Below are 12,337 nucleotides of genomic sequence, written 5' to 3'. Positions count from 1 at the left end.
GGCTGAGCCTAATGATTGTTTTATTATAAAAACTGGTACAAACATGTTTCAGCCGTAACTGCCATCTTCGGTGTAACAATGCTTATAAGCTCTTAGAAGTATTTATAGGAGTGGACAAACGCAATGACATTTCATGGTAAATAGGCGAACTTAACGTGTTTTAAAATGGCGACTAGTTTCGCCGATATAAGAAGCGTTACAGCTTCCGCAAGTAAGTTTGTATATTACGCCCGAACGAACATCAACGGGAAGAGGATCCTTAACTGAACACAGACATTGTATTTAAATGATGTAAAAATGAACTTAATATCTAAATCAGTACAAAATTCTTTAGTTAACGAAGAAAATTTGAACTGACATTCTTACTAAATGGTCCAATATGGTAACTTAAAATAGCAAATTGTGTTTGGATTCATTAAATGATGTATTCCGTTTAATGGAAAATACAGAAACAAGATATTTTGAAATAATGTTAATTAGGTTAGAAAGACACATATTTTTTCTTAAAATGACAACCAAAGATCTAATGTCGATAGGAAACCCAAGCCAGCTGATGTTGATTTTGTATGTTCTGTCAACCAACGTGCGGACAAGGGCCATCTTATAGGAATTCGGAAAAAAAAATGTGAAAATTAATGAAAAAATACTAAGTTAATGTTTACAACATTTGATTCAAAGTCTGTTTTAGGGAATGACCTAATGTAGAGAATTGAGGACAGTAAATTGAGGACTGTAAAATATAGAATTGACTTGGAGAATGAAGTGAAACGTTATGTAAAATATAAATGCGATTCAAACTAAACAATGCCGAATACACGAATACAAAGATACAACTAGAAACCAAGACAGAATCTTCAAAGGTCCTAAAAAAAATAAAGATGTTAGAAGAAATGTTGGCCATTTTTAGAGTATGGTATGTGGTATGCCACAAAAAGTACAGAAACAGATAAAACTTATTGGATGTCAGATTTATGGGAAGTATTCAGGAAGTCCTGCCATATATGAGATATTCAAGACTGAATCTATAGCAAACGAAACAGAGGTCTCCATCCAACTAACGACCACTTTTGGAACCGGAATTTCCATGGTCTTTCGCAGCTCTAGTCTCTAATTAGAAAAATAAAGATAAAAGACATTTGTGCATTTGTGAATTTAGGACCACAGAGAAGTGGTCTTTAATTGGATGGGTCTTTAATTAGAGGGATACCGTTACTTATTATCATTTACGATAGTTACTTCCGCCTAAATGCTAAAGCCGATAATGATGTCAGTTACTGAAGACGAATAGAGTAAGAGGTACTAAAATAGTCCTATACATATACGACACCGTTCTGAAGAAAATCCAGTCTTAGAATGATCCGAATTTACAATAGTTGTTAATTAAGTTGAGAATATAAAGTAAAGCCAGCCAAGCACTGCGCCCGACGTTAGTCGGCCTACGAGGTTCTATTGAGAACCACGACGCACACGCAACGGATCGTTCCTATCGACGATCCGTTCAAACGGCCACCGACAATCAGCAGCGGCGTCGCGTCGTCTAAAGCCGGTTTTCCACTAGGCGAATCGAAATCGTTGTTCATGCGCATTCTATAAGAGTTTTCGCTACAACAAAATCGGTAGTGGTTCGAACTGTTTCTACTTTTTGCGAAGCGAAAAAATGCGTAATCAATCAGAGTTCAGGAAGCGAACCGACGCTTTCGATTTGCGCGAATAAATTCGCCTAGTGGAAAACAGACTCAACACTCAATGGGAGCGAGGTGAGGTTCATCGGCCGGCGGTCGTACGATACAGTAAATTCCATTGCTTATCAAGTCATAACTTAATTTCTATATTGCAGAATACTGATGATTGCAACATTTTGTTCTACTGAGAGTGTAGTGTCTTACTGGAATTGCACAGCACCAACGCCGGCTGTGGGTGGTATCCAGGTAAAGGTTGCCGTCAACGGTTTTAATGAAGAGGTTGAATGAGTAATGCCATCAGCCATATTTGTGCATGTCATCTGCCTTGTATCTGGTACAGTCGTTGTCCATGTGCCAACAGGAGTGGTAGACCCTACTGGACGGGCTTGCACAAGTAACCCTCTATACTTTTGGCTTCCGGTTGCTTGAACAGTAACTGTTGAAAAGCATTTCAAGATTTAAAGATTATAATTTCAATTGCAGAATTTAGTGCCGAGTCTAGTACCAATAGTGATAACCAGTAGGTATACAGATAAGTGTAAGATAACTGAGTGTATCCCATCAAACAAAAAATTATACTTATAACTTTTTTTGCAAATTAATTTTCCTTTGTTACCGTATCTAACCTTATACAATGATACATTCAAATCAATATCGATGTTGTAAATTGCCTTTTCCATAGGAAGTGACTACTGGAATGATTAAAGATATTAAAGCAAAATATAAAATACAAAATTAATGAAAAACTACCTTTAATTTGCAGGCTATAAAAACAATTGATATTAGTTCATAACAAAAAACAAAAAACAAAAAAAAAAACATCATTGCCTGTTATTATGAGTGACTACCAAAACAAAAAAAAAACAAAATTAATCAAAGGAAATTGTTACTTGTAAAAAGAAATTTAAATTTTTTTTTCTTGTTTTTGTCTTAAAAACGAGTTTTAAAAAAATACAATTTAAGTTTATTTAGCAACAAAAAAAAATCACTATTAGTATTTTTGATCTGTTCTGCTCTTTTGCGCTTTGGAGGAGGCAATCAAAGATCTTACAATAACAGAGGGCGTTCTCCACGATTTTTGCGTGCAATTCTGCAAAACGCAGTGTAGCACGCCCTTCCGCAATTACAATTACTTTCAAACTTTGATATCCATGCTCTACGTGCAAATTCTGGAACAACCGCCAGGGTAACAGCTAGGACCCCCTCTCAATTACTTTTTATTTGCTTTTTATGCTTCTTTTTACTGAATATCGACGCTTCTATTTGTTACGCGTAGAACCGAGGAAAGAAATATTTGGAGGTATATGGTATTACTTTAATTTGGGAAAAGTTAAAATTTTTTAGAGAATGGTTTTTTCTTGTTATTTTTGTCATGTGTCATAAGAATCATGTTTTAATTTCACTGTTTTTAAAATGTACTCTTTGGAAATTATGTAATAAAAAAGGCAACTGGGTGTAAAACACTTGCAATTATGATTTATTGAATTTGCTAAAAAAAATTATGTAATGAATCAGGCATGCGTGATAGGTTTTAGGTATGAACATTAGAATTAAGTGAATTATGAAGGATCTGTTCACTAATATATTATATGTCAAGCCTATATGGATTTCATTTCTGAAATGAAGAAAGAAGCGAACTAGCGAGCGAGCAAATGAACAAATGAATGTGTTTTGTGTCTCCTACCTTTACCTTTAGTCTTAAAAAAAAACCCAAGCCCATATACCCATATAAAAAGACAAATTAATGTTTTTGCGGCACCAGCACAGAGCTTAAATTTGGTCAGATTCGCATCATGTGCTTAAAGTCAGGTGCACACGCCTGTAAGGCGACTCAACGCCGTCTGCTGATTGTTGGTGGTGGCATCATCATCATTGCAACTTGGTGGCAATAGCGGATCGTCATTTAAAAACGATACGTTGGGCCTGCGCGCCGTCAACGGTTACTTCCTCTATGGAATCGTGTCGGCCGACGACCGATGCAGTGATGTGTGTATCCGCCTTAAATGTATACGTGAATTGATTTCATCACTTAATCTCCATTCTATTTATTTTACATGGACCTATCCCTCTTTTAAAGGTGTAATTCTCTGCCTGGTACGCCTTTGTTGTCAGAGTATCTTTTGTACTGGACTGATTTTATCAAATAGGCAATAGGTCTGTTTGTATACAATTCATGCGTGTCTTAAAGTACTGTAACCTCGCCTTAATTCGGTAAATATAGATGAAGGCGTGGCTAAAAAAGTTCGTTTAATCTTGGTTCTAATAAGCCGGTTTTGATATATATTTAATATATGGTTTATCTGTGAACAGTGAACCTCTAAAATCGGTGTTATTCACAATTAAAACCAGAAAATGGTAATACAGTATAAGCTTAGTCGTATTTAATTATTTTGTTTCGATTAAATTTTACCACATTCAAATTTATTTCTGTTTCTCATGATGGTTTAATTCAACATAAATATCTTTTAAACAGACTGATTAAAAAAAAGAATAATACCAATTATAAATTATCTGAAAATATCACATTGTGTCTACGCTTCTAAATAAGTCAAACTGCTCAGTCCGCGTATTGAGTAGGCTACTCGATATTGAATCCATGATTCAGTATTTGATTTAAATAACGATTGTATAATTACTGATTGATTGATTGATTTATCTATGTATAAAATGTGTTAGTTAACCGTGTTTAAGTTCTCTGTCTTTCTATCATTCTCTAAAATATATACATTCAGACTTCTCACTAAACTCGCTTTCATTGCATGAAATTTCGCTTGCACTAAGGACTCGCTCTTTGGACATCATTGCACGCAATCTCACTTGCAAGACTGATGTCTACAGTATGTTGACTACTTACCAGATAGAGGTTGTCCAGGAGAGTAGGTAAACATTGATGGTGCAACTATCCATGGACTTGTCGATGTTTGTGAAGCCAATCCATGCCCCGGAGTTAAAGTTGTACACGCAGCTGGGTTAGCACCAGATGAATTACCAGATACCATATGTATGATGGCGATAAACCACAGAGCTGACTTGAGCATCTTTCCACCTACATGCATCCTTACTGATTACAATGAGCGCTAGTCAATTAGTCGTTGATATCTCTTGAAAGGATCAAGTGGATCTGTAAATACGGGTCCTTTTGTAATTGGTCACACCATGGTCACACACGCTGAATAATCTCTTCTTAACATATGAATGAGCTCATTCCAAGGAGGGTTAGACATATATGGCCTATTTGACAAACCTGCTAAAAAGGTTGCAAATTTTAATATTTTATAAAAAAATTACAAAATAATATTATGTAACAAAAAACAGCGTTTGATAGAAAAAGCGTTTAAAATTTTTGAATAATATTGATAAGAAATTCCTACATACAACTTAAAATGGTAAAATGGAATATTCCAGCATAATATATGACCGCAAGGCAGCCGTAAATTTTGATGTCACCATGGTGACATTGTTCATACTACAATCAATAAATATTTACGAATTTATAAAAATGTTTGTGAGTTTTTTTTGTGTTAAAAATGTGTGATATAGGCCTATATTTAATATATAATCTATATTATGCTTATTTCAAAGCCTAAAAACAGCGATGTAACACATTGCGTCAGATAACGTCGGGCATTCGAAACTTACCGGTCTGAAAATCTGTAACAGTAGATCATCAGAGTCTCGAGCTCACGAAGTGAATATAATTCCATATTACAGCTTAATTGAGGGGAAAATAACGTCGTTTTTAAATTGTTCTATAATTTCTAAATTGTCTAAGTTCTCCTTAAGGTAGGTTTTGTAACATAATAATAATAACAGTAAATATAAAGGACGTACCTGTGTATTCACAGTATTCTTACGTAGCTAATACTGATACTGCATTTAAAAAGAAAATCACATTGCTAATCCTGGTATTTAAAAAGAAAATACCCTTTTCTAACTTTTTGGATATGTGGTCTAGAGAATCCAAGCGTTTCTAATTCGTTAGTAGGGTGACGTTTACTCAACAATACGAAGCCACTATAATATGAGTGTTAATCATATGCTAGAAGCCATAAGATATTATTATTGACGATCAATGTTTCCCCTATTTATCGCCTTCAAACATTGTTTTTAGTGGTCTTAGTCATAATGCTGCTTGTATTTTCACTAATTTACTAATACAGTAGACTAATCAACATTGTCATCAAACATCAGATATAAAGTTGCATCAGGATGAGGATGAAGGCATAGAACAACTGCTTCGGCAAGTGCGGACTGGCATTAAAAGTTTGACAATATTGTATCTATCAATTCTATACCATGTATATAGCTTGGGCATACATACAAGTGGTAACCGGCTTAAAATATTTACTTTATCTTTTTCGATCAACACCTCACTTGACCAGTAATATTCAGGATGAGAGATACAACATTTAAAGTATTCGTTTTATGATGCAATAATGTACCTGTGGTTCAAGTTTGACTAACTGCTAACACCAAGGATCATATAAAAGACAATTAATAAGTTAACCTTGGACATGAATGAAAACTGCTGGGTTATACAGAGATAGGTAGCATATACATAAACATATTAACACCATGATGATCATGATGATGATGCTGCTGCTGATGATGATAATGATGAGGAGGAGGAGCAAGATAGTACTAATATTGATGACGGCGAGGACTGTGATGACGATGGTGTCATGATGATGTTGATGATGATGATGATGATGATGATAACAGAGGTATCAATACTGTACTGTATGTGGAAAAATCAAGAGAAGGGTTAAATCCAAGAGATTAGAGTTGATCAACCATTGAAAGTCACTATTGGAGCATTGTGAGAATAACATTATTATACATGGGTGAGTTAGTCCAGCAGTTTACCTATTGAAAGAAAATATATAAAAGGGGTTTTTTTTTAATAACCAACTTCACAGGCTGTCTCTTATACACATCTAGATGTGTATAAGAGACAGGGGCACCCTAACAACATCCTTGGTTCGGACCCCTCCGTCGGGAACTTCGGACCCCTTGTCGCCAAATCTGGCACCACCGCTGTGAAGCCGATCGGGACATTGATAAAAGAAGTTTCTGCCAGAAGTTGATCAGCCCTAAGAACTCACGTAACCTCCGTACAGTACCGGTATCAGGCAGAGGAAATGGCTTCGATCTTTGGACGGACCAAGAGTTGAATGCCAAATTCGTTGATTTGTTGACAGCAGTGATCTCCCCATTCACACAGCTGGATTAATCACATTACCAAACTAGTCAAGACGTTCAAAGAGTATTCTAATATGGACTTGAAATTCTAATTTCTAACTATGGTCGTGTTCTTCAACATCTTCTATACTATAAGATTATCATTAGCGTAGGCCTAACTTAAACAAAATCTAACCAATCAGCACTTGATCTCATAAACTTAAACATGCTGAAAGTGTAGTTTGCCTTCTTCGGAATCTTCTTCAGATCAACGAGTATTTGGTCTTCTAGAAAATCTTTCGTCTATGTATGAGTATTTGGATTCGGATACTGCTCAGGAATGGTAACATTGTTCAATGCTGGTAATCGCCTAGATGGGGTAGTAATCATCACATACTGCAATCACCGGAGTAGGCCTACTTTTTGGGGATCACAGAGAAGTGATGACTAATGCTGTCAGATGATCGAGTAAATCCGAATGTTCACAAATTTGGATCTGACAATCTTGCAAGTCGTCGTGGTCTGCCACGCTTAAACTTCTCCTGAGCAAGTCGTCAAAAACAAAATCGACTCTTCCAAAGTGGATATTCGCCCGAATTTGTACATGTAACGAATACAATTGACTATTGGAAGTTCTATTCAAAGTTTAATGGGTATTGCAATGATGATATTAACAATACTCTGCTGTTGTGTCAGTGGTTGAAACTGGTTTCCATACGAGGTAAACCTGGTGGCAGCTCCAAACAAGCTTCAGCCACACATGGCATCGCACATAGCTTCGTCCATGCAAGCCGGCAGGCACCGTACTATGGGTGTAACCACTGTGAACTTCAGTTTACTCTTAACATCGGTTGCAGTGGCGGATCTAGGGGGGGGGGGGGGGGGGGGGGTGAATAGGGTGGCTAGCCACCCCACTTCGTTTACCATGAAAAATAAAATAATGGTCACTCGTCTTGTTTGTGTGCTTCTCGTGTACTCTGGTAAAACATACTTTCTATTTTAAGCTTACTTCTTTTCAGATGCTATATAAGATCGTCTAGCAGTCTACTATTAAATTGAAAGGTATATTTGATAGTATATTTTTAACATGAACTACGATTAACGCACGCATTACAAAAGCAAGCAAACTGACGCACATGCCACACTTCGCACTTTCGTTTACTAAACTTGATTTCGTTTGTCCTCATTCGAATTAAGTAAAGTTTTCACGATCTGGAGAATTTATGCGATCCATCAACATTTTTCTGCGACTCAAACATTTCAAGCAGCAGAAATCTATAGATAAGGTGTTTCCCAGCCTTATGTACAAGAAAGCAAAGTTAAATAAATACTGTAAATCTAAGTATTTCAAAAATTAATACGATGTTTCTATTTTAAATTTTGTTGTCACTTTTTAACAATTGTCTTAAAATGACTGCTTTCTGTGCAACACAAACGTTTTTCTTTGCCTTTAATTTAAATCCTGGAATGCTAATACTATAGATAAGGCCAAGAGAAAAATCAACAAATAATACACTCGTGCCACAAACTTAGCAGGAGACTTTTGTTAGACGGTTGTCAATTTCCATTTATGTACTATTGAATGGTAATATAACAAATGTTATAAAAGAGTAACGAGACGTAACTATTGGGGCAAGGAAGAAAATATCAATCATTTGTTATGTTTAAAGCCGTTAATATATCTTACTCCCACAGTATATCAATAAGTCTGTTCAAACCAACCCCAACCCTAGTGTTTAAAAACCATGAAACCATGACGCGTACTGTCTGTATTGTGGAATACTTTAGATTCGCAAACCTATTGTAGTTGGTGGTAGTGTTGACTTGACATTTATGAATTAGCCCGATTTCCATTCGAATCGGGAGCCTTCTCGGTTCCGTCGAGAACAGCCTAAACAGTGCACCGATTGCAGAGGAAACACTGTAGCGACTTTATGGAGGCCAGAACAGCCTTTGTTTGTTTGGTTTTTTTCTCGATCAATGAATACAGTATATCATATCGTATCGTATCCATCTGTGTGGGTCAACTGATCAACGAAAATCATACTTATTTCATGCAAGTTGTACGCTATATTTGCCTATATTTAGATCATTAATTGGTAGGATTTTCACAAAAAGTATACCATTTTTTACTTGCTAATTATAAATGTGTTAATTTTCAACTGTTGAGATAATGTACTGTATAAATATACGTTCACAACAAGTCCATTTTCCAGTTTGGAAACCGGGCTTGGTGTGATTGTGTGTGAATCACAAAAATTGACAGACATGAGCCGGACAATAATAATGACTCGAGGCTCATATCTTAACTTTGCTTATTTTAATCAGAATCAGTGAGTTGGTACTGTCAGGCTATACATACTATTACACGGCAAATTTTTAGATCACATATTAAACGCAATCAACATACAGAAATAATTTTTACAATATTGAGTTTCAAGTCATAAAATATAGTGTGGCTTAAAATATTTACTTTATCTTTTTCGATCAACACCTCACTTGACCAGTAATATTCAGGATGAGAGATACAACATTTAAAGTATTCGTTTTATGATGCAATAATGTACCTGTGGTTCAAGTTTGACTAACTGCTAACACCAAGGATCATATAAAAGACAATTAATAAGTTAACCTTGGACATGAATGAAAACTGCTGGGTTATACAGAGATAGGTAGCATATACATAAACATATTAACACCATGATGATCATGATGATGATGCTGCTGCTGATGATGATAATGATGAGGAGGAGGAGCAAGATAGTACTAATATTGATGACGGCGAGGACTGTGATGACGATGGTGTCATGATGATGTTGATGATGATGATGATGATGATGATAACAGAGGTATCAATACTGTACTGTATGTGGAAAAATCAAGAGAAGGGTTAAATCCAAGAGATTAGAGTTGATCAACCATTGAAAGTCACTATTGGAGCATTGTGAGAATAACATTATTATACATGGGTGAGTTAGTCCAGCAGTTTACCTATTGAAAGAAAATATATAAAAGGGGTTTTTTTTTAATAACCAACTTCACAGGTCTGATAAGCAGCAATGTGTGAGGGCGCTGTTCATTTTAGTTCAACAAGCAATCCTTAATAATAGACCTTTCCGGAGTGTCAATCAAATTTAACAACTGACCAATCAGAACAGCGCTAAGAATACGCGAGCATCTCACAAACACACGTGTTGTCCCACAAACGTACATGTTCGCGTATGCTTTACATTAGTGGGATCTTAGCAACAATAACGAATGGACATGGCTTAGCGGAAAGGTCCATTATGCAAACCAAACAATTCTACATATAAAATATCGTATGTGTGACCAGTAACTTAAGAATGAAACTATAATTAAGTAATTTTGCTATTGCAATGCTTATCCCAATTATAGAATAGTAATCACTACATTATACTGTAATTGTCATTAGTTTATTGGAGATAATTACTGTATACATATTAACATTTTTATTCAATGCAAAAACATTCAAATTTGAATAAGTTTCTTAGAGTTAGAGAAATACAACGATCCGTTGCGCACGCGTTCTTCATACAATCGTGTCGGCCGACGACCTTCGTGCGCAGTAAGTGTCCAGCTTACAGGATCAAATAAGTTATAAAAGCCTAATTTCATAAATCACAGGGTGTGCATGCAGACATCAGTTGGCTTTAAAGACGTAGTTTTCAAAGCTCTCAGCATTGCCTTCGAAATGCACATGGCTAGTGACATCGTCGAATTTAAGAAATGCAGGTTAGCAGTTTATGACCAGGCCTTGTTACTATAGGAACACATCCCGACTTGAGATGTGTAATTAAGTGTGGAAAAAAGGACGTGTTTCCATCAGGATTCGAACCCAAAACTTTTTTTCAACTTTGTTGTTTTAACAACTGATCCATTTTACTCATAAACATGTTTTATATTTGTTTTTTTATGAATTATGTTCTTATATGAGATTTGCCATCCCAAAATCATCAAATAATAAAAATTATAACTAGATTTGAACTCGTCACTGAGGACGAGTTTGGTGGTGATGTTGTTTTAACAACTGATCCATTTTACTCATAAACATGTTTTTTTTTTTTTTTTTTATGAATTATGTTCTTATATGAGGTTTGCCATCCCAAAATCATCAAATAATGGAAATTATAACTAGATTTGAACTCGTCACTGAGGACGAGTTTGGTGGTGATCCGCGGAACTTTGACCCTCAGGAAGCGGTGTGGATTTAAAAGATTTTTATGCTAAAATATGCACTAATTAGGCTTCGTTCAGACAGAGATAAGCCGGGCTTGAGTTAAGCCTACCGGGATTAGCCAGACACGAGTATTGCATATTAATGACCGTTACTAGGAAACATTTTTCGAAACAATGCGCTCGAAACGTACGTACACTCGCTCACAGCACATATAATTGAATGCTGATTGGTCATATATTTACCTGAAGCACCCACCCCCCCATTCACTGCGATTAAAGCCCGGCTTAGAAAAACACGGTAGCGCGCATAATTATAAGCATATGTAATTGATGACGCACGCGTACGCCCACGTTAAGACGCGCAAATGGAAAATTAAGATACCTGACATTTAACCTTGACCTGAAGTTTAAGCCCATTTAGTATGATTCAGAAATGACGAATGGTTAAGATGATATGACGTCATTAAATTTTTGCTGAAAGAAAGATGACGTCATCAAAATGTAAAATGAAGTCACATATATGAAAGAGAATTGTCCCAGCTATAACATACTCAAAGTTGGAAGACGATCGACCAAGGATAAGCGAGATACTCTCAAATGCGTATTTTCGAAAATGACGTCATCGATAAAATTAAGTTTGATTGAATTCAGATGGCAATATGATGACGTCACAATGTCCGATCAGCCATTATGATCTATAAATCATATCTACAACTCGCGTGCTTTCAGAATATGTAATAAAAATTGGGGGTCACCTTTCATCATAAGGAGCTATAACTGATTAAAAATAGTCCTGATTTCAGCATATTTTCATTGTATATTGGGCACAAACGCGCACAAAGATCCCTATGATTGATGCGCACCTACGGCATTGCTATTGGCCATAAGATGACCGAAAGGAATGGAAATTTGTAAAAACAATGTCAAGAACCCAAAATATGTAAAAAAACGTAATTTCTATCTACCGTACGTGCTGCGCACATAAAAATGTGCGCGCGTAGTGGAAAATGTCAAAAAATATTGAAATGCTCAAAATGGTCGTTAATAATATAGATAATATTATTAATAATAGTAATAACAATAATATTACATAAGTCTTTATAAATTATAAATAACATTATTTATAAATAAGACCATTAATAATATAGATATTATTATTAATAATAGTAATAACAATATTATTACATAATTCTTTATAAAGTACAGTGAGTTCTGTATATTTTTCGTTTCATATTTTTTTAATACTATTATTATTATATATAAATTATACTAAATAT

General features: G+C 35.4%; 1 protein-coding gene across 6 annotated transcripts in view; it reads right to left on the bottom strand.

Annotated features, from left to right (window-relative positions):
• The window catches only part of LOC117101628 (fibropellin-1-like), a 32,085-nt gene extending 27,283 nt beyond the window's left edge, over window positions 1-4,802 (bottom strand). For 3 of the 6 annotated variants that reach the window (XM_033241630.1, XM_033241629.1, XM_033241631.1), the window contains exons 1-2: window positions 4,537-4,800; window positions 1,887-2,118 (exon numbers count right to left, since the gene is read on the bottom strand). In XM_033241630.1, coding sequence (XP_033097521.1) covers window positions 1,887-2,118; window positions 4,537-4,738 — 434 coding nt within the window. In that variant the 5' untranslated portion in view covers window positions 4,739-4,800. Of the gene's footprint in view, window positions 1-1,886; window positions 2,119-4,536 lie in introns of all 6 variants that reach the window. The other 3 variants (XM_033241628.1, XM_033241634.1, XM_033241632.1) reach the window with 2 other exon arrangements.
• Between the last annotated feature and the right edge of the window lie 7,535 nt (window positions 4,803-12,337).

Source organism: Anneissia japonica, unplaced genomic scaffold (assembly GCF_011630105.1).
Source record: "Anneissia japonica isolate Jap-2015-1 unplaced genomic scaffold, ASM1163010v1 scaffold1696_len571195_cov180, whole genome shotgun sequence".
Taxonomy (NCBI): Eukaryota; Metazoa; Echinodermata; class Crinoidea; order Comatulida; family Comatulidae; genus Anneissia; species Anneissia japonica.
This window is presented reverse-complemented; position numbering and strand designations above follow the sequence as displayed.